At 45.5% G+C, this 23,932-nt stretch overlaps 1 protein-coding gene across 1 annotated transcript in view; it reads left to right on the top strand.

Moving 5' to 3' along the window:
* The window catches only part of LOC130298950 (ATPase family AAA domain-containing protein 5-like), a 59,195-nt gene that overhangs the window by 18,099 nt on the left and 17,164 nt on the right, over positions 1-23,932 (top strand). Inside the window, exons 6-14 of the mRNA XM_056551379.1 lie at positions 10,345-10,498; positions 10,833-11,093; positions 11,176-11,272; positions 11,400-11,473; positions 11,567-11,709; positions 11,781-11,922; positions 11,997-12,167; positions 14,347-14,471; positions 14,870-14,963. Of these exons, the coding sequence (XP_056407354.1) occupies positions 10,345-10,498; positions 10,833-11,093; positions 11,176-11,272; positions 11,400-11,473; positions 11,567-11,709; positions 11,781-11,922; positions 11,997-12,167; positions 14,347-14,471; positions 14,870-14,963 (1,261 nt within the window). The remainder of the gene's footprint in view (positions 1-10,344; positions 10,499-10,832; positions 11,094-11,175; positions 11,273-11,399; positions 11,474-11,566; positions 11,710-11,780; positions 11,923-11,996; positions 12,168-14,346; positions 14,472-14,869; positions 14,964-23,932) is intronic.

Below are 23,932 nucleotides of genomic sequence, written 5' to 3'. Positions count from 1 at the left end.
AATACATCTGTGCAATGATATAGATAATCTAGAGAGAGTTCAGAGAAGATAATAAACTAGGACATGGAGGATATAGATATTCTAGAGAGATCAGAGAAGATAATAAACTAGGACATGGAGGATATAGATATTCTAGGGAGTTCAGAGAAGATAATAAACTAGGACATGGAGGATATAGATAATCTAGAGAGATCAGAGAAGATAATAAACTAGGACATGGAGGATATAGATAATCTAGAGAGATCAGAGACGATAATAAACTAGGACATGGAGGATATAGATATTCTAGAGAGTTGAGAGAAGATAATAAACTAGGACATGGAGGATATAGATATTCTAGAGAGATCAGAGAAGATAATAAACTAGGACATGGAGGATATAATATTCTAGAGAGTTGAGAGAAGAGAATAAACTAGGACATGGAGGATATAGATATTCTAGAGTGTTCAGAGAAGATAATAAACTAGGACATGGAGGATATAGATATTCTAGAGAGTTGAGAGAAGATAATAAACTAGGACATGGAGGATATAGATATTCTAGAGAGAGATCAGAGAAGATAATAAACTAGGACATGGAGGATATAGATATTCTAGAGAGAGTTCAGAGAAGATAATAAACTAGGACATGGAGGATATAGATAATCTAGAGAGATCAGAGAAGATAATAAACTAGGACATGGAGGATATAGATATTCTAGAGAGAGAGATCTGAGAAGATAATAAACTAGGACATGGAGGATATAGATATTCTAGAGAGATCTGAGAAGATAATAAACTAGGACATGGAGGATATAGATATTCTAGAGAGAGTTCAGAGAAGATAATAAACTAGGACATGGAGGATATAGATATTCTAGAGAGATCAGAGAAGAGAATAAACTAGGACATGGAGGATATAGATATTCTAGAGAGAGTTCAGAGAAGATAATAAACTAGGACATGGAGGATATAGATAATCTAGAGAGATCAGAGAAGATAATAAACTAGGACATGGAGGATATAGATATTCTAGAGAGAGATCAGAGAAGATGATAAACTAGGACATGGAGGATATAGATATTCTAGAGAGATCAGAGAAGATAATAAACTAGGACATGGAGGATATAGATATTCTAGAGAGTTCAGAGAAGATAATAAACTAGGACATGGAGGATATAGATATTCTAGAGAGAGATCAGAGAAGATAATAAACTAGGACATGGAGGATATAGATATTCTAGAGAGATCAGAGAAGATAATAAACTAGGACATGTAGGATATAGATATTCTAGAGAGTTCAGAGAAGATAATAAACTAGGACATGGAGGATATAGATATTCTAGAGAGTTCAGAGAAGAGAATAAACTAGGACATGGAGGATATAGATATTCTAGAGAGATCAGAGAAGAGAATAAACTAGGACATGGAGGATATAGATATTCTAGAGAGTTCAGAGAAGATAATAAACTAGGACATGGAGGATATAGATATTCTAGAGAGATCAGAGAAGATAATAAACTAGGACATGGAGGATATAGATATTCTAGAGAGAGTTCAGAGAAGATAATAAACTAGGACATGGAGGATATAGATAATCTAGAGAGATCAGAGAAGATAATAAACTAGGACATGGAGGATATAGATATTCTAGAGAGAGTTCAGAGAAGATAATAAACTAGGACATGGAGGATATAGATAATCTAGAGAGTTCAGAGAATAAACTAGGACATGGAGGATATAGATATTCTAGAGAGATCAGAGAAGAGAATAAACTAGGACATGGAGGATATAGATATTCTAGAGAGAGTTCAGAGAAGAGAATAAACTAGGACATGGAGGATATAGATATTCTAGAGAGATCAGAGAAGATAATAAACTAGGACATGGAGGATATAGATATTCTAGAGAGATCAGAGAAGATAATAAACTAGGACATGGAGGATATAGATATTCTAGAGAGATCAGAGAAGATAATAAACTAGGACATGGAGGATATAGATATTCTAGAGAGATCAGAGAAGATAATAAACTAGGACATGGAGGATATAGATATTCTAGAGAGAGTTCAGAGAAGATAATAAACTAGGACATGGAGGATATAGATATTCTAGAGAGATCAGAGAAGAGAATAAACTAGGACATGGAGGATATAGATATTCTAGAGAGATCAGAGAAGAGAATAAACTAGGACATGGAGGATATAGATATTCTAGAGAGAGAGATCTGAGAAGATAATAAACTAGGACATGGAGGATATAGATATTCTAGAGAGAGATCAGAGAAGATAATAAACTAGGACATGGAGGATATAGATATTCTAGAGAGATCAGAGAAGATAATAAACTAGGACATGGAGGATATAGATATTCTAGAGAGTTCAGAGAAGATAATAAACTAGGACATGGAGGATATAGATATTCTAGAGAGAGAGATCTGAGAAGATAATAAACTAGGACATGGAGGATATAGATATTCTAGAGAGATCAGAGAAGATAATAAACTAGGACATGGAGGATATAGATATTCTAGAGAGAGAGATCTGAGAAGATAATAAACTAGGACATGGAGGATATAGATATTCTAGAGAGAGTTCAGAGAAGATAAACTAGGACATGGAGGATATAGATATTCTAGAGAGATCAGAGAAGATAATAAACTAGGACATGGAGGATATAGATATTCTAGAGAGATCAGAGAAGATAATAAACTAGGACATGGAGGATATAGATATTCTAGAGAGAGATCAGAGAAGATAATAAACTAGGACATGGAGGATATAGATATTCTAGAGAGAGATCAGAGAAGATAATAAACTAGGACATGGAGGATATAGATATTCTAGAGAGATCAGAGAAGATAATAAACTAGGACATGGAGGATATAGATATTCTAGAGAGATCAGAGAAGAGAATAAACTAGGACATGGAGGATATAGATATTCTAGAGAGTTCAGAGAAGATAATAAACTAGGACATGGAGGATATAGATATTCTAGAGAGAGATCAGAGAAGATAATAAACTAGGACATGGAGGATATAGATAATCTAGAGAGATCAGAGAAGATAATAAACTAGGACATGGAGGATATAGATATTCTAGAGAGATCAGAGAAGATAATAAACTAGGACATGGAGGATATAGATATTCTAGAGAGATCAGAGAAGATAATAAACTAGGACATGGAGGATATAGATATTCTAGAGAGTTCAGAGAAGATAATAAACTAGGACATGGAGGATATAGATAATCTAGAGAGATCAGAGAAGATAATAAACTAGGACATGGAGGATATAGATATTCTAGAGAGTTCAGAGAAGATAATAAACTAGGACATGGAGGATATAGATATTCTAGAGAGATCAGAGAAGAGAATAAACTAGGACATGGAGGATATCACTCCTATATGAAGGAGAGATTGGTATAAGGCTATCCTTCATATAAGATAGAGATAGGTATAAGGCTATCCTTCATATAAGATAGATAGGTATAAGGTTATCCTTCATATAAGATAGGGATAGGTATAAGGCTATCCTTCATATAAGATAGGGATAGGTATAAGGCTATCCTTCATATAAGATAAGGATAGGTATAAGGCTATCCTTCATATAAGATAGGGATAGGCATAAGGCTATCCTTCATATAAGATAGGGATAGGTATAAGGCTATCCTTCATATAAGATAGATAGGTATAATGCTATTCTTCATATAAGATAGAGATGGGTATAATGCTATTCTTCATATAAGATAGGGATAGGTATAAGGCTATCCTTCATATAAGATAGGGATAGGTATAATGCTATCCTTCATATAAGATAGGGATAGGTATAAGGCTATCCTTCATATAAGATAGGGATAGGTATAAGGCTATCCTTCATATAAGATAGAGATAGGTATAAGGCTATCCTTCATATAAGATAGAGATAGGTATAATGCTATCCTTCATATAAGGGATAGAGATAGGTATAAGGCTATCCTTCATATAAGATAGAGATAGGTATAAGACTATCCTTTATATAAGATAGAGATAGGTATAAGGCTATCCTTCATATAAGATAGAGATAGGTATAAGGCTATCCTTCATATAAGATAGAGATAGGTATAAGGCTATCCTTCATATAAGATAGGGATAGGTATAAGGCTATCCTTCATATAAGATAGGGATAGGTATAAGGCTATCCTTCATATAAGATAGGGATAGGTATAAGGCTATCCTTCATATAAGATAGGGATAGGTATAAGGCTATCCTTCATATAAGATAGAGATGGGTATAATGCTATTCTTCATATAAGATAGGGATAGGTATAAGGCTATCCTTCATATAAGATAGAGATGGGTATAATGCTATTCTTCATATAAGATAGGGATAGGTATAAGGCTATCCTTCATATAAGATAGAGATAGGTATAAGACTATCCTTCATATAAGATAAGGATAGGTATAAGGCTATCCTTCATATAAGATAGGGATAGGTATAAGGCTATCCTTCATATAAGATAAGGATAGGTATAAGGCTATCCTTCATATAAGATAGGGATAGGCATAAGGCTATCCTTCATATAAGATAGAGATAGGTATAAGACTATCCTTCATGTAAGATAGAGATAGGTATAAGGCTATCCTTCATATAAGATAGAGATAGGTATAATGCTATCCTTCATATAAGGGATAGAGATAGATATAAGGCTATCCTTCATATAAGATAGAGATAGGTATAAGGCTATCCTTCATATAAGATAGATAGGTATAATGCTATTCTTCATATAAGGGATAGAGATAGATATAAGGCTATCCTTCATATAAGATAGGGATAGGTATAAGGCTATCCTTCATATAAGATAGAGATAGGTATAAGGCTATCCTTCATATAAGATAGATAGGTATAATGCTATTCTTCATATTAGATAGAGATGGGTATAATGCTATTCTTCATATAAGATAGGGATAGGTATAAGGCTATCCTTCATATAAGATAGGGATAGGTATAATGCTATCCTTCATATAAGATAGGGATAGGTATAAGGCTATCCTTCATATAAGATAGGGATAGGTATAATGCTATCCTTCATATAAGATAGGGATAGGTATAAGGCTATCCTTCATATAAGATAGGGATAGGTATAAGGCTATCCTTCATATAAGATAGAGATAGGTATAAGGCTATCCTTCATATAAGATAGAGATAGGTATAAGGCTATCCTTCATATAAGATAGAGATAGGTATAAGGCTATCCTTCATATAAGATAGGGATAGGTATAAGGCTATCCTTCATATAAGATAGGGATAGGTATAAGGCTATCCTTCATATAAGATAGATAGGTATAAGGATATCCTTCATATAAGATAGGGATAGGTATAAGGCTCCTTCATATAAGATAGAGATAGGTATAAGGCTATCCTTCATATAAGATAGAGATAGGTATAAGGCTATCCTTCATATAAGATAGAGATAGGTATAAGGCTATCCTTCATATAAGATAGGGATAGGTATAAGGCTATCCTTCATATAAGATAGGGATAGGTATAAGGCTATCCTTCATATAAGATAGGGATAGGTATAAGGCTATCCTTCATATAAGATAGGGATAGATATAAGGCTATCCTTCATATAAGATAGAGATAGGTATAAGGCTATCCTTCATATAAGATAGGGATAGGTATAAGACTATCCTTCATATAAGATAGGGATAGGTATAAGGCTATCCTTCATATAAGATAGAGATAGGTATAAGGCTATCCTTCATATAAGATAAGGCCTGGGACTATTGATAGGATTCAGATTATTAGGCCAAATGGTTCTTATTTGCCGATTTTTCTCTAGTTGCAAAACTACAACTCCCAGCATGACCGGGCAGCTTTTGGCGGGGACCGGACATGCTGGGAGGTGGAGAGGCGCTGTGTGAAAACAATAAAGTAAACAGATATGTTGCGTTCAGAATTGCTCGTTTTTGGTCACTTCACTGGCGGGCTGCATTCGCACCTCGTTTTTTACATACGAGTGCCCGATCCGCTAGCGCCCGTTTTGCTCCTCCCCCAGCCGGATCCGGAGCCGTGACTCCATTTACTTTAAGGAGTGAAACGGTGACTCCGGTCAGTTTTGACCCGTTTCCGGTTTTGGACTGGACCTAAAACCGTAGTATACTACGGGTCAAAACTGAGCCGACCCCAGACACCGTTTTACGTGTCTGCTCTGCCACTTCTCATCCAATCACTGCAGACTGCTCTGTAACCCCTTCCTTTCCTCATCCAATCACTGCAGACTGCTCTGTAACCCCTTCCTTTCCTCATCCAATCACTGCAGACTGCTCTGTAACCCCTTCCTTTCCTCATCCAATCACTGCAGGCTGCTCTGTAACCCCTTCCTTTCCTCATCCAATCACTGCAGACTGCTCTGTAACCCCTTCCTTTCCTCATCCAATCACTGCAGGCTGCTCTGTAACCCCTTCCTTTCCTCATCCAATCACTGCAGACTGCTCTGTAACCCCTTCCTTTCCTCATCCAATCACTGCAGGCTGCTCTGTAACCCCTTCCTCTCCTCATCCAATCACTGCAGGCTGCTCTGTAACCCCTTCCTTTCCTCATCCAATCACTGCAGGCTGCTCTGTAACCCCTTCCTCTCCTCATCCAATCACTGCAGGCTGCTCTGTAACCCCTTCCTCTCCTCATCCAATCACTGCAGGCTGCTCTGTAACCCCTTCCTTTCCTCATCCAATCACTGCAGGCTGCTCTGTAACCCCTTCCTCTCCTCATCCAATCACTGCAGGCTGCTCTGTAACCCCTTCCTTTCCTCATCCAATCACTGCAGGCTGCTCTGTAACCCCTTCCTCTCCTCATCCAATCACTGCAGGCTGCTCTGTAACCCCTTCCTCTCCTCATCCAATCACTGCAGGCTGCTCTGTAACCCCTTCCTCTCCTCATCCAATCACTGCAGGCTGCTCTGTAACCCCTTCCTCTCCTCATCCAATCACTGCAGGCTGCTCTGTAACCCCTTCCCCTCCTCATCCAATCACTGCAGGCTGCTCTGTAACCCCTTCCTCTCCTCATCCAATCACTGCAGGCTGCTCTGTAACCCCTTCCTCTCTGGTCTCCTCATCCAATCACTGCAGGCTGCTCTGTAACCCCTTCCTCTCTGGTCTCCTCATCCAATCACTGCAGGCTGCTCTTTAACCCCTTCCTTTCCTCATCCAATCACTGCAGGCTGCTCTGTAACCCCTTCCTCTCCTCATCCAATCACTGCAGGCTGCTCTGTAACCCCTTCCTTTCCTCATCCAATCACTGCAGGCTGCTCTGTAACCCCTTCCTCTCCTCATCCAATCACTGCAGGCTGCTCTGTAACCCCTTCCTTTCCTCATCCAATCACTGCAGGCTGCTCTGTAACCCCTTCCTTTCCTCATCCAATCACTGCAGGCTGCTCTGTAACCCCTTCCTTTCCTCATCCAATCACTGCAGGCTGCTCTGTAACCCCTTCCTTTCCTCATCCAATCACTGCAGGCTGCTCTGTAACCCCTTCCTCTCCTCATCCAATCACTGCAGGCTGCTCTGTAACCCCTTCCTTTCCTCATCCAATCACTGCAGGCTGCTCTGTAACCCCTTCCTCTCCTCATCCAATCACTGCAGGCTGCTCTGTAACCCCTTCCTCTCCTCATCCAATCACTGCAGGCTGCTCTGTAACCCCTTCCTCTCTGGTCTCCTCATCCAATCACTGCAGGCTGCTCTGTAACCCCTTCCTCTCTGGTCTCCTCATCCAATCACTGCAGGCTGCTCTGTAACCCCTTCCTCTCTGGTCTCCTCATCCAATCACTGCAGGCTGCTCTGTAACCCCTTCCTTTCCTCATCCAATCACTGCAGGCTGCTCTGTAACCCCTTCCTTTCCTCATCCAATCACTGCAGGCTGCTCTGTAACCCCTTCCTCTCCTCATCCAATCACTGCAGGCTGCTCTGTAACCCCTTCCTTTCCTCATCCAATCACTGCAGGCTGCTCTGTAACCCCTTCCTCTCCTCATCCAATCACTGCAGGCTGCTCTGTAACCCCTTCCTCTCCTCATCCAATCACTGCAGGCTGCTCTGTAACCCCTTCCTTTCCTCATCCAATCACTGCAGGCTGCTCTTTAACCCCTTCCTCTCTGGTCTCCTCATCCAATCACTGCAGGCTGCTCTTTAACCCCTTCCTCTCTGGTCTCCTCATCCAATCACTGCAGGCTGCTCTGTAACCCCTTCCTCTGTGGTCTCCTCGTCCAATCAGTGTAGGCTGCTCTGTAACCCCTTCCTCTCTGACCTTTGCATGACAGTAGACCAGGATAAGTAGCCCTGTGTTGGGATGTATTGATGTCTCCATGTCACCCCCCCCCCCGAATGATCTTGTACAGAGAGCTGCTCTCTAAGATGAGCTCTGATCGACTGGGAACACCTGTATATTACACGCTTGGCCATTCATAGCTGTCTAGTGATGTCCTCAAACATAGCTGTCTAGTGGTGTCCTCAAACATGGCTGTCTAGTGGTGTCCCCAAACATGGCTGTCTAGTGGTGTCCCCAAACATGGCTGTCTAGTGGTGTCCTCAAACATGGCTGTCTAGTGGTGTCCTCAAACATAGCTGTCTAGTGGTGTCCTCAAACATGGCTGTCTAGTGGTGTCCTCAAACATGGCTGTCTAGTGGTGTCCTCAAACATGGCTGTCTAGTGGTGTCCTCAAACATGGCTGTCTAGTGGTGTCCCCAAACATGGCTGTCTAGTGGTGTCCTCAAACATAGCTGTCTAGTGGTGTCCTCAAACATGGCTGTCTAGTGGTGTCCTCAAACATGGCTGTCTAGTGGTGTCCTCAAACATGGCTGTCTAGTGGTGTCCTCAAACATGGCTGTCTAGTGGTGTCCTCAAACATGGCTGTCTAGTGGTGTCCCCAAACATGGCTGTCTAGTGGTGTCCCCAAACATGGCTGTCTAGTGGCGTCCCCAAACATGGCTGTCTAGTGGTGTCCCCAAACATGGCTGTCTAGTGGTGTCCCCAAACATGGCTGTCTAGTGGTGTCCTCAAACATGGCTGTCTAGTGGTGTCCTCAAACATGGCTGTCTAGTGGTGTCCTCAAACATGGCTGTCTAGTGGTGTCCTCAAACATGGCTGTCTAGTGGTGTCCCCAAACATGGCTGTCTAGTGGTGTCCCCAAACATGGCTGTCTAGTGGTGTCCCCAAACATGGCTGTCTAGTGGTGTCCCCAAACATGGCTGTCTAGTGGTGTCCCCAAACATGGCTGTCTAGTGGTGTCCCCAAACATGGCTGTCTAGTGGTGTCCCCAAACATGGCTGTCTAGTGGTGTCCCCAAACATGGCTGTCTAGTGGTGTCCCCAAACATGGCTGTCTAGTGGTGTCCCCAAACATGGCTGTCTAGTGGTGTCCTCAAACATGGCTGTCTAGTGGTGTCCTCAAACATGGCTGTCTAGTGGTGTCCTCAAACATGGCTGTCTAGTGGTGTCCTCAAACATGGCTGTCTAGTGGTGTCCCCAAACATGGCTGTCTAGTGGTGTCCCCAAACATGGCTGTCTAGTGGCGTCCCCAAACATGGCTGTCTAGTGGTGTCCCCAAACATGGCTGTCTAGTGGTGTCCCCAAACATGGCTGTCTAGTGGTGTCCTCAAACATGGCTGTCTAGTGGTGTCCTCAAACATGGCTGTCTAGTGGTGTCCTCAAACATGGCTGTCTAGTGGTGTCCTCAAACATGGCTGTCTAGTGGTGTCCCCAAACATGGCTGTCTAGTGGTGTCCCCAAACATGGCTGTCTAGTGGTGTCCCCAAACATGGCTGTCTAGTGGTGTCCCCAAACATGGCTGTCTAGTGGTGTCCCCAAACATGGCTGTCTAGTGGTGTCCCCAAACATGGCTGTCTAGTGGTGTCCCCAAACATGGCTGTCTAGTGGTGTCCCCAAACATGGCTGTCTAGTGGTGTCCCCAAACATGGCTGTCTAGTGGTGTCCCCAAACATGGCTGTCTAGTGGTGTCCCCAAACATGGCTGTCTAGTGGTGTCCCCAAACATGGCTGTCTAGTGGTGTCCCCAAACATGGCTGTCTAGTGGTGTCCCCAAACATGGCTGTCTAGTGGTGTCCCCAAACATGGCTGTCTAGTGGTGTCCCCAAACATGGCTGTCTAGTGGTGTCCCCAAACATGGCTGTCTAGTGGTGTCCCCAAACATGGCTGTCTAGTGGTGTCCCCAAACATGGCTGTCTAGTGGTGTCCCCAAACATGGCTGTCTAGTGGTGTCCCCAAACATGGCTGTCTAGTGGTGTCCCCAAACATGGCTGTCTAGTGGTGTCCCCAAACATGGCTGTCTAGTGGTGTCCCCAAACATGGCTGTCTAGTGATGTCATGCCTGCCTTCTAGGTCCCCAAGAGACCAGTGTTCTCCGACAGCATCCGGGACTTTTTGCTTGAAGAGATCCGATGGCAAAATCCACAGTTCCCAGTTAGAAGATTTTTTAAGCAATTTCTTAAAAAACAGAGTGACAACATTTCCCTTCTGGATGCCAGCATGTCAGGTGAGCATTTCTCAAGGTGCCGGTCCCGAGTCGGGGCGCCGGGCCTTCTCCCCGGGGCCGGTCCTGAGTCGGGGCGCCGGGCCTTCTCCCCGGGGCCGGTCCCGGGTCGGGGCGCCGGGCCTTCTCCCCGGGGCCGGTCCCGAGTCGGGGCGCCGGGCCTTCTCCCCGGGGCCGGTCCCGAGTCGGGGCGCCGGGCCTTCTCCCCGGGGCCGGTCCCGAGTCGGGGCGCCGGGCCTTCTCCCCGGGGCCGGTCCCGAGTCGGGGCGCCGGGCCTTCTCCCCGGGGCCGGTCCCGAGTGACACTTACACAACTCATTTTGTTTTAAATCTTACAGAAACACAACAAACTGAGAAGCGCTTAGAAGCTGCGGCGGACATTTCTTCTGTACAGGAGACGGGCAGCGGGGCAAAGCGTAAACGAAAGGATTCTCCTCACACAAAGACCAAGAGGCGGAAACCGGCAGATGAGGAGCCGCATTGTGACAGTGCACCAAACCCTCAGCTATCCAGATCATCTCGGAGGAAGAGCAGCACGCCTGCAGAGCCAGACATGGTCCTAATAGAGGAAGAGGAGGGCCCGAAGGCTCCAGCAGAAGGTAGGTACTTATATCCTGTAACACTACCGCATCCATGATATTGAAGGATATGATACATCTGCCCGATTCCTGTTGTGTGCAGAGGCCGCCATCGAGGATGTCTTATGGACGGAGAAATATCAGCCTCACAATTCTAGTGAATTAATAGGAAATTCTGCAGCCATCCGGCGCTTACACAGGTGAGTGTCACATGTCGAGGCTCCTCCTCCTCTGGGGCTCGCGCACGTCGGGGGGGAGGAGCCTGACTCCTCAGGGGCGACCGCCCTCATTGTCTTGAAGGTTTCTTATTTCTGTGGTCTCTTCCAGCTGGCTGAGGGAGTGGAAGATCCGAGCAGAGAAGGAAGAGAAGAGGATGCTGAAGGCAGGAAAGGATAAGGATGGTAATGGCGGCGGTGTGCTCTATGGGGGGCGCTATGGGGGGCGGTGTAGTGCAGCCCTGTGTAGTAAAGTCTCCTACCATTCCTGCTGTACAGATTCCTGGAGTGTGGGTGACTTCCATGACAGTGAGGACAGTGATGAGGAGGATTCTTTATGTAACACTCTGCTCATCTCCGGGCCCCCAGGGGTGGGGAAGACGGCAGCAGTGTACGCCTGCGCTCAGGAGCTGGGATTTAAGGTGAGTGTCTTCTCCATCATGGCTCCTCTGTACGGTCACCCTCCTGTCGTCTCACCACACTCCTCCTTCAGGTGTTTGAAGTAAATGCTTCCTGTCAGCGCAGTGGGCGTCAGATATTGGCCCAACTTAAAGAAGCCACACAGTCCCACCAGGTGGACCAGCAGGGGGTCAATGCCTATAAGCCGTGCTTCTTCTCCAGCACCAGGTCTCCCAGTAAGTGGATCATACCTGCCGGTTCTGCTCTAGTGCCGCGTGAGTTTTCTTTGCCAACTTTACATGTCCCCTAGGAAAGCTGCTGAACTCTCCGAAGAAAGTGGTGTCCTCTCCACGGAAGCCGCCAATGTCCCCCCGAGGACCGGGCCTCAAGAGAGGACTGGCACCCAAATCCCTGGTAAACTTCTTTAAAGCTGCGCCAAAGCAGAAGCCGGGGGTCAAGGGAACAGCTGAGCCTGTGAGGGGTAAGTCCGAGCTGTGCCCCCCCAGCACGCACCCCCCATTACATACAGCCTACAGTGGGCGGGGGGTACTCACCCACACCACAGGTGGTAAAGGGATTTACTGATATTTCCTCCATATATATATATATATATATATATATATATATATATATATATATATATATATATATATATATACATACACACATACACACACATACACACACATACACACACATACACACACATACACACACACACACACACACACACACACACACACACACTGAGTATTTAACTCCGGGAGAGTTCACCACTCCTGGTGTGACGGAGCTTTCAAGGGCCACTAAGCACTCTGCAGGCATTCTGGGTAGGGGAATATGCAAATCAGCTCATTACATCACCTTTTCAGGCGATGTTCCCTGGTATCAGCTTAGCTCCAGTTACGGAATATAAAAAGCTAATCGGGATTAATGCCAAGCCAGAACTCTCTCTCCAGAAGGAAAGAGCACCCATCTGCAGCTGTCTATATATATATATATATATATATATATATATATATATATATATATATATATATATATATATATTAATTTCTCCTTCTTGTATTATATATATATATAAATATAAATATAAATATAAATATATATATATATATATATATATATATATATATATATATATATATAAATCAACAACACAAAACGTGGTCTCAAATGGCTGGAGATGCTCAACCCCAAATGCAGCTATACATTTATACTGGGGGGAGCAGATCCTGCGCTTGTGGTCCGTTGCTAGGGGCGATCCCCAGCATAAAAATGCATACATTGGAGGATGCCTGCAGCGGACTACAAGTGCCACAATAGAATCCTACACCAGATAGACGGTGCGGATGTGTAACAATTAGAATAATACAGGAATATAGGTGCACTACTGTGGTAGATGTATACAATGACATTGGCTATCCCTCAACACTGATGTTAAAATTGAGACATTCGCCAGTGTATCCTTATATGAAGGACACACCAGAGCCCGCACACCAACGCCAGTATATCCTTATATGAAGGACACACCAGAGCCCGCACCCCAACGCCAGTATATCCTTATATGAAGGACACACCAGAGCCCGCACCCCAACGCCAGTATATCCTTATATGAAGGACACACCAGACCCCGCACACCAACGCCAGTATATCCTTATATGAAGGACACACCAGAGCCCGCACAACAACGCCAGTATATCCTTATATGAAGGACACACCAGAGCCCGCACAACAACGCCAGTATATCCTTATATGAAGGACACACCAGAGCCCGCACACCAACACCAGTATATCCTTATATGAAGGACACACCAGAGCCCGCACACCAACGCCAGTATATCCTTATATGAAGGACACACCAGAGCCCGCACACCAACGCCAGTATATCCTTATATGAAGGACACACCAGAGCCCGCACACCAACGCCAGTATATCCTTATATGAAGGACACACCAGACCCCGCACACCAACGCCAGTATATCCTTATATGAAGGACACACCAGAGCCCGCACCCCAACGCCAGTATATCCTTATATGAAGGACGCACCAGAGCCCACACACCAACGCCAGTATAACCTTATATGAAGGACACACCAGAGCCCACACACCAACGCCAGTATATCCTTATATGAAGGACACACCAGAGCCCGCACACCAACGCCAGTATATCCTTATATGAAGGACACACCAGAGCCCGCACACCAACGCCAGTATATCCTTATATGAAGGACACACCAGAGCCCGCACACCAACGCCAGTATATCCTTATATGAAGGACACACCAGAGCCCGCACAACAACGCCAGTATATCCTTATATGAAGGACACACCAGAGCCCGCACAACAACGCCAGTATATCCTTATATGAAGGACACACCAGAGCCCGCACAACAACGCCAGTATATCCTTATATGAAGGACACACCAGAGCCCACACACCAACGCCAGTATATCCTTATATGAAGGACACACCAGAGCCCGCACAACAACGCCAGTATATCCTTATATGAAGGACACACCAGAGCCCGCACACCAACGCCAGTATATCCTTATATGAAGGACACACCAGAGCCCGCACAACAACGCCAGTATATCCTTATATGAAGGACACACCAGAGCCCGCACAACAACGCCAAGGTTTCTCAATTATATATTGTAGCTCAACAAAGCGGCTCAGATATAAAGATCAATGATGGAAAACCTTCTAGATCTCTCTCCTCAATATCAGACGGGTCGGAGGAATCTCACCGTAAAACCGCCACCTCCCTAATTCTGTTTGAAGAGGTGAGTATGAGGGGCGGGGGGGAGAATAGATCTTGAGGGGGTCTCCTTTATGACAGTATTGCGAGGGGGGGGTTGTATAGATTTTAGGGTTCTCCTTTACGACGCTGATTAGGAGTAAAGATTTGGGGGGTATCTTCTATAGCCGTGTTGTGAGGGGTATAGGTTTGGGGGCCTCCTTTATGATTGGGGGGGTGTAGATTTTTGGGGTCTCTGATTGTATTGTTAGCGGGTGGGGAATAGATAATTTTTTTTTTTTTTGTGGATATGTTCTGGTGGGGTGCATAGATTTGGAGGTCTCCTGTATGACTATTGGGGGGTATAGACTTTGGGAATCTCCTGTATGACTGCATTATAGGGGTGGTCGTTATGATTGAGTTTTGTTGGGGTGTATTTTGCAGGTTGACATAATTTTTGAAGATGATACAGGATTTCTTAGCGCTGTGAAGACTTTTATGAGCACAACCAAGAGGCCGGTGATCCTCACTACTAGTGGTGAGTACCGAGCCATTCCTCATGGCAGACCATGTGTGGTGTATGGTTGGGGTGTCAGTGTAGGTATCATGTCTGATGGCTGACCATGTGTGGTGTATGGTTGGGGTGTCAGTGTTGTATCATGTCTGATGGCTGACCATGTGTGGTGTATGGTTGGGGTGTCAGTATGGTATCATGTCTGATGGCTGACCATGTGTGGTGTATGGTTGGGGTGTCAGTATTGTATCATGTCTGATGGCTGACCATGTGTGGTGTATGGTTGGGGTGTCAGTATTGTATCATGTCTGATGGCTGACCATGTGTGGTGTATGGTTGAGGTGTCAGTGTTGTATCATGTCTGATGGCTGACCATGTGTGGTGTATGGTTGGGGTGTCAGTATGGTATCATGTCTGATGGCTGACCATGTGTGGTGTATGGTTGGGGTGTCAGTATTGTATCATGTCTGATGGCTGACCATGTGTGGTGTATGGTTGGGGTGTCAGTATTGTATCATGTCTGATGGCTGACCATGTGTGGTGTATGGTTGGGGTGTCAGTATTGTATCATGTCTGATGGCTGACCATGTGTGGTGTATGGTTGGGGTGTCAGTATTGTATCATGTCTGATGGCTGACCATGTGTGGTGTATGGTTGGGGTGTCAGTATTGTATCATGTCTGATGGCTGACCATGTGTGGTGTATGGTTGGGGTGTCAGTATTGTATCATGTCTGATGACTGACCATGTGTGGTGTATGGTTGGGGTGTCAGTGTTGTATCATGTCTGATGGCTGACCATGTGTGGTGTATGGTTGGGGTGTCAGTATAGGTATCATGTCTGATGGCTGACCATGTGTGGTGTATGGTTGGGGTGTCAGTATTGTATCATGTCTGATGGCTGACCATGTGTGGTGTATGGTTGGGGTGTCAGTGTTGTATCATGTCTGATGGCTGACCATGTGTGGTGTATGGTTGGGGTGTCAGTATTGTATCATGTCTGATGGCTGACCATGTGTGGTGTATGGTTGGGGTGTCAGTATTGTATCATGTCTGATGGCTGACCATGTGTGGTGTATGGTTGGTGTCAGTGTTGTGTCATGTCTGATGACTGACCATGTGTGGTGTATGGTTGTGTCAGTGTAGGTATCATGTCTGATGGCTGACCATGTGTGGTGTATGGTTGGGGTGTCAGTATTGTATCATGTCTGATGGCTGACCATGTGTGGTGTATGGTTGGGGTGTCAGTATTGTATCATGTCTGATGGCTGACCATGTGTGATGTATGGTTGGGGTGTCAGTATTGTATCATGTCTGATGGCTGACCATGTGTGGTGTATGGTTGGGGTGTCAGTATGGTATCATGTCTGATGGCTGACCATGTGTGGTGTATGGTTGGGGTGTCAGTATTGTATCATGTCTGATGGCTGACCATGTGTGGTGTATGGTTGGGGTGTCAGTATTGTATCATGTCTGATGGCTGACCATGTGTGGTGTATGGTTGGGGTGTCAGTATGGTATCATGTCTGATGGCTGACCATGTGTGGTGTATGGTTGTGTCAGTGTAGGTATCATGTCTGATGGCTGACCATGTGTGGTGTATGGTTGGGGTGTCAGTATGGTATCATGTCTGATGGCTGACCATGTGTGGTGTATGGTTGGGGTGTCAGTATTGTATCATGTCTGATGGCTGACCATGTGTGGTGTATGGTTGGGGTGTCAGTGTAGGTATCATGTCTGATGGCTGACCATGTGTGGTGTATGGTTGGGGTGTCAGTGTTGTATCATGTCTGATGGCTGACCATGTGTGGTGTATGGTTGGGGTGTCAGTATTGTATCATGTCTGATGGCTGACCATGTGTGGTGTATGGTTGTGTCAGTGTAGGTATCATGTCTGATGGCTGACCATGTGTGGTGTATGGTTGGGGTGTCAGTATTGTATCATGTCTGATGGCTGACCATGTGTGGTGTATGGTTGGGGTGTCAGTGTTGTATCATGTCTGATGGCTGACCATGTGTGGTGTATGGTTGGGGTGTCAGTGTTGTATCATGTCTGATGGCTGACCATGTGTGGTGTATGGTTGGGGTGTCAGTGTTGTATCATGTCTGATGACTGACCATGTGTGGTGTATGGTTGGGGTGTCAGTGTTGTATCATGTCTGATGGCTGACCATGTGTGGTGTATGGTTGTGTCAGTGTAGGTATCATGTCTGATGGCTGACCATGTGTGGTGTATGGTTGGGGTGTCAGTATTGTATCATGTCTGATGGCTGACCATGTGTGGTGTATGGTTGGGGTGTCAGTATTGTATCATGTCTGATGACTGACCATGTGTGGTGTATGGTTGAGGTGTCAGTATTGTATCATGTCTGATGGCTGACCATGTGTGGTGTATGGTTGGGGTGTCAGTATTGTATCATGTCTGATGGCTGACCATGTGTGGTGTATGGTTGGGGTGTCAGTATTGTATCATGTCTGATGGCTGACCATGTGTGGTGTATGGTTGGGGTGTCAGTATTGTATCATGTCTGATGGCTGACCATGTGTGGTGTATGGTTGGGGTGTCAGTATTGTATCATGTCTGATGGCTGACCATGTGTGGTGTATGGTTGGGGTGTCAGTATTGTATCATGTCTGATGGCTGACCATGTGTGGTGTATGGTTGAGGTGTCAGTATGGTATCATGTCTGATGGCTGACCATGTGTGGTGTATGGTTGGGGTGTCAGTGTTGTATCATGTCTGATGACTGACCATGTGTGGTGTATGGTTGGGGTGTCAGTGTTGTATCATGTCTGATGGCTGACCATGTGTGGTGTATGGTTGGGGTGTCAGTATTGTATCATGTCTGATGGCTGACCATGTGTGGTGTATGGTTGGGGTGTCAGTATTGTATCATGTCTGATGACTGACCATGTGTGGTGTATGGTTGGGGTGTCAGTATTGTATCATGTCTGATGGCTGACCATGTGTGGTGTATGGTTGGGGTGTCAGTATTGTATCATGTCTGATGGCTGACCATGTGTGGTGTATGGTTGGGGTGTCAGTATTGTATCATGTCTGATGGCTGACCATGTGTGGTGTATGGTTGAGGTGTCAGTGTTGTATCATGTCTGATGGCTGACCATGTGTGGTGTATGGTTGGGGTGTCAGTGTTGTATCATGTCTGATGGCTGACCATGTGTGGTGTATGGTTGGGGTGTCAGTGTTGTATCATGTCTGATGGCTGACCATGTGTGGTGTATGGTTGGGGTGTCAGTATTGTATCATGTCTGATGGCTGACCATGTGTGGTGTATGGTTGAGGTGTCAGTATAGGTATCATGTCTGATGGCTGACCATGTGTGGTGTATGGTTGGGGTGTCAGTATTGTATCATGTCTGTTGGCTGACCATGTGTGGTGTATGGTTGGGGTGTCAGTATTGTATCATGTCTGACTGACCATGTGTGGTGTATGGTTGGGGTGTCAGTATTGTATCATGTCTGACTGACCATGTGTGGTGTATGGTTGGGGTGTCAGTATTGTATCATGTCTGATGGCTGACCATGTGTGGTGTATGGTTGGGGTGTCAGTATTGTATCATGTCTGATGACTGACCATGTGTGGTGTATGGTTGGGGTGTCAGTATTGTATCATGTCTGATGGCTGACCATGTGTGGTGTATGGTTGGGGTGTCAGTATTGTATCATGTCTGATGGCTGACCATGTGTGGTGTATGGTTGGGGTGTCAGTATTGTATCATGTCTGATGGCTGACCATGTGTGGTGTATGGTTGGGGTGTCAGTGTTGTATCATGTCTGATGGCTGACCATGTGTGGTGTATGGTTGGGGTGTCAGTATTGTATCATGTCTGATGGCTGACCATGTGTGGTGTATGGTTGGGGTGTCAGTATGGTATCATGTCTGATGACTGACCATGTGTGGTGTATGGTTGGGGTGTCAGTATTGTATCATGTCTGATGACTGACCATGTGTGGTGTATGGTTGGGGTGTCAGTATTGTATCATGTCTGATGGCTGACCATGTGTGGTGTATGGTTGGTGTCAGTGTTGTGTCATGTCTGATGGCTGACCATGTGTGGTGTATGGTTGTGTCAGTGTAGGTATCATGTCTGATGACTGACCATGTGTGGTGTATGGTTGGGGTGTCAGTATTGTATCATGTCTGATGGCTGACCATGTGTGGTGTATGGTTGGGGTGTCAGTATTGTATCATGTCTGATGGCTGACCATGTGTGGTGTATGGTTGGGGTGTCAGTATTGTATCATGTCTGATGGCTGACCATGTGTAGTGTATGGTTGGGGTGTCAGTATTGTATCATGTCTGATGGCTGACCATGTGTGGTGTATGGTTGGGGTGTCAGTATTGTATCATGTCTGATGGCTGACCATGTGTGGTGTATGGTTGGGGTGTCAGTATTGTATCATGTCTGATGACTGACCATGTGTGGTGTATGGTTGAGGTGTCAGTATTGTATCATGTCTGATGGCTGACCATGTGTGGTGTATGGTTGGGGTGTCAGTGTTGTATCATGTCTGATGACTGACCATGTGTGGTGTATGGTTGGGGTGTCAGTGTTGTATCATGTCTGATGACTGACCATGTGTGGTGTATGGTTGGGGTGTCAGTATTGTATCATGTCTGACTGACCATGTGTGGTGTATGGTTGAGGTGTCAGTATTGTATCATGTCTGATGGCTGACCATGTGTGGTGTATGGTTGGGGTGTCAGTGTTGTATCATGTCTGATGACTGACCATGTGTGGTGTATGGTTGGGGTGTCAGTATGGTATCATGTCTGATGGCTGACCATGTGTGGTGTATGGTTGGGGTGTCAGTATTGTATCATGTCTGATGGCTGACCATGTGTGGTGTATGGTTGAGGTGTCAGTGTTGTATCATGTCTGATGGCTGACCATGTGTGGTGTATGGTTGGGGTGTCAGTGTAGGTATCATGTCTGATGGCTGACCATGTGTGGTGTATGGTTGGGGTGTCAGTATTGTATCATGTCTGATGGCTGACCATGTGTGGTGTATGGTTGGGGTGTCAGTGTTGTATCATGTCTGATGGCTGACCATGTGTGGTGTATGGTTGGGGTGTCAGTGTTGTATCATGTCTGATGGCTGACCATGTGTGGTGTATGGTTGGGGTGTCAGTATTGTATCATGTCTGATGGCTGACCATGTGTGGTGTATGGTTGGGGTGTCAGTATTGTATCATGTCTGATGACTGACCATGTGTGGTGTATGGTTGGGGTGTCAGTATGGTATCATGTCTGATGGCTGACCATGTGTGGTGTATGGTTGGGGTGTCAGTATTGTATCATGTCTGATGGCTGACCATGTGTGGTGTATGGTTGGGGTGTCAGTATGGTATCATGTCTGATGGCTGACCATGTGTGGTGTATGGTTGAGGTGTCAGTGTAGGTATCATGTCTGATGGCTGACCATGTGTGGTGTATGGTTGGGGTGTCAGTATTGTATCATGTCTGATGGCTGACCATGTGTGGTGTATGGTTGGGGTGTCAGTATTGTATCATGTCTGATGGCTGACCATGTGTGATGTATGGTTGAGGTGTCAGTATTGTATCATGTCTGATGGCTGACCATGTGTGGTGTATGGTTGAGGTGTCAGTGTTGTATCATGGCTGACCATGTGTGGTTTATGGTTGGGGTGTCAGTATTGTATCATGTCTGATGGCTGACCATGTGTGGTGTATGGTTGGGGTGTCAGTATTGTATCATGTCTGATGGCTGACCATGTGTGGTGTATGGTTGGGGTGTCAGTGTAGGTATCATGTCTGATGGCTGACCATGTGTGGTGTATGGTTGGGGTGTCAGTATTGTATCATGTCTGATGGCTGACCATGTGTGGTGTATGGTTGGGGTGTCAGTATTGTATCATGTCTGATGGCTGACCATGTGTGGTGTATGGTTGGGGTGTCAGTATTGTATCATGTCTGATGGCTGACCATGTGTGGTGTATGGTTGGGGTGTCAGTATTGTATCATGTCTGATGGCTGACCATGTGTGATGTATGGTTGGGGTGTCAGTGTAGGTATCATGTCTGATGGCTGACCATGTGTGGTGTATGGTTGGGGTGTCAGTATTGTATCATGTCTGATGGCTGACCATGTGTGGTGTATGGTTGGGGTGTCAGTATTGTATCATGTCTGATGGCTGACCATGTGTGATGTATGGTTGGGGTGTCAGTGTAGGTATCATGTCTGATGGCTGACCATGTGTGGTGTATGGTTGGGGTGTCAGTGTTGTATCATGTCTGATGGCTGACCATGTGTGGTGTATGGTTGGGGTGTCAGTGTAGGTATCATGTCTGATGGCTGACCATGTGTGGTGTATGGTTGGGGTGTCAGTATTGTATCATGTCTGATGGCTGACCATGTGTGGTGTATGGTTGAGGTGTCAGTATTGTATCATGTCTGATGGCTGACCATGTGTGGTGTATGGTTGGGGTGTCAGTATTGTATCATGTCTGATGGCTGACCATGTGTGGTGTATGGTTGGGGTGTCAGTATTGTATCATGTCTGATGGCTGACCATGTGTGGTGTATGGTTGGGGTGTCAGTATTGTATCATGTCTGATGGCTGACCATGTGTGGTGTATGGTTGGGGTGTCAGTGTAGGTATCATGTCTGATGGCTGACCATGTGTGGTGTATGGTTGAGGTGTCAGTGTAGGTATCATGTCTGATGGCTGACCATGTGTGGTGTATGGTTGGGGTGTCAGTATTGTATCATGTCTGATGGCTGACCATGTGTGGTGTATGGTTGGGGTGTCAGTATTGTATCATGTCTGATGGCTGACCATGTGTGATGTATGGTTGAGGTGTCAGTATTGTATCATGTCTGATGGCTGACCATGTGTGGTGTATGGTTGAGGTGTCAGTGTTGTATCATGGCTGACCATGTGTGGTTTATGGTTGGGGTGTCAGTATTGTATCATGTCTGATGGCTGACCATGTGTGGTGTATGGTTGGGGTGTCAGTATTGTATCATGTCTGATGGCTGACCATGTGTGGTGTATGGTTGGGGTGTCAGTATTGTATCATGTCTGATGGCTGACCATGTGTGGTGTATGGTTGGGGTGTCAGTATTGTATCATGTCTGATGGCTGACCATGTGTGGTGTATGGTTGGGGTGTCAGTATTGTGTCATGTCTGATGGCTGACCATGTGTGGTGTATGGTTGGGGTGTCAGTGTAGGTATCATGTCTGATGGCTGACCATGTGTGGTGTATGGTTGGGGTGTCAGTGTTGTATCATGTCTGATGGCTGACCATGTGTGGTGTATGGTTGGGGTGTCAGTATTGTATCATGTCTGATGGCTGACCATGTGTGGTGTATGGTTGGGGTGTCAGTATTGTATCATGTCTGATGGCTGACCATGTGTGGTGTATGGTTGGGGTGTCAGTATTGTATCATGTCTGATGGCTGACCATGTGTGGTGTATGGTTGGGGTGTCAGTATTGTATCATGTCTGATGACTGACCATGTGTGGTGTATGGTTGGGGTGTCAGTATTGTATCATGTCTGATGGCTGACCATGTGTGGTGTATGGTTGGGATGTCAGTATTGTATCATGTCTGATGGCTGACCATGTGTGGTGTATGGTTGGGGTGTCAGTGTAGGTATCATGTCTGATGACTGACCATGTGTGGTGTATGGTTGAGGTGTCAGTATTGTATCATGTCTGATGGCTGACCATGTGTGGTGTATGGTTGGGGTGTCAGTATTGTATCATGTCTGATGACTGACCATGTGTGGTGTATGGTTGGGGTGTCAGTATTGTATCATGTCTGATGGCTGACCATGTGTGGTGTATGGTTGGGGTGTCAGTATTGTATCATGTCTGATGACTGACCATGTGTGGTGTATGGTTGAGGTGTCAGTATTGTATCATGTCTGATGGCTGACCATGTGTGGTGTATGGTTGGGGTGTCAGTATTGTATCATGTCTGATGACTGACCATGTGTGGTGTATGGTTGAGGTGTCAGTATTGTATCATGTCTGATGGCTGACCATGTGTGGTGTATGGTTGGGGTGTCAGTGTTGTATCATGTCTGATGGCTGACCATGTGTGGTGTATGGTTGGGGTGTCAGTATTGTATCATGTCTGATGACTGACCATGTGTGGTGTATGGTTGGGGTGTCAGTGTTGTATCATGTCTGATGGCTGACCATGTGTGATGTATGGTTGGGGTGTCAGTATTGTATCATGTCTGATGGCTGACCATGTGTGGTGTATGGTTGGGGTGTCAGTATTGTATCATGTCTGATGGCTGACCATGTGTGATGTATGGTTGGGGTGTCAGTATTGTATCATGTCTGATGACTGACCATGTGTGGTGTATGGTTGGGGTGTCAGTATTGTATCATGTCTGATGGCTGACCATGTGTGATGTATGGTTGGGGTGTCAGTATTGTATCATGTCTGATGACTGACCATGTGTGGTGTATGGTTGGGGTGTCAGTATTGTATCATGTCTGATGGCTGACCATGTGTGGTGTATGGTTGGGGTGTCAGTATTGTATCATGTCTGATGGCTGACCATGTGTGGTGTATGGTTGGGGTGTCAGTATTGTATCATGTCTGATGGCTGACCATGTGTGGTGTATGGTTGGGGTGTCAGTGTAGGTATCATGTCTGATGGCTGACCATGTGTGGTGTATGGTTGGGGTGTCAGTATAGGTATCATGTCTGATGGCTGACCATGTGTGGTGTATGGTTGGGGTGTCAGTATTGTATCATGTCTGATGGCTGACCATGTGTGGTGTATGGTTGGGGTGTCAGTGTTGTATCATGTCTGATGGCTGACCATGTGTGGTGTATGGTTGAGGTGTCAGTGTGGTATCATGTCTGATGGCTGACCATGTGTGGTGTATGGTTGGGGTGTCAGTATAGGTATCATGTCTGATGGCTGACCATGTGTGGTGTATGGTTGGGGTGTCAGTATTGTATCATGTCTGATGGCTGACCA

This window comes from Hyla sarda, unplaced genomic scaffold (genome assembly GCF_029499605.1).
Source record: "Hyla sarda isolate aHylSar1 unplaced genomic scaffold, aHylSar1.hap1 scaffold_1028, whole genome shotgun sequence".
Lineage (NCBI taxonomy): Eukaryota > Metazoa > Chordata > Amphibia > Anura > Hylidae > Hyla > Hyla sarda.
Note: the sequence above shows the minus strand (reverse complement) of the source record. Positions and strands in the feature narration are given on the sequence as shown.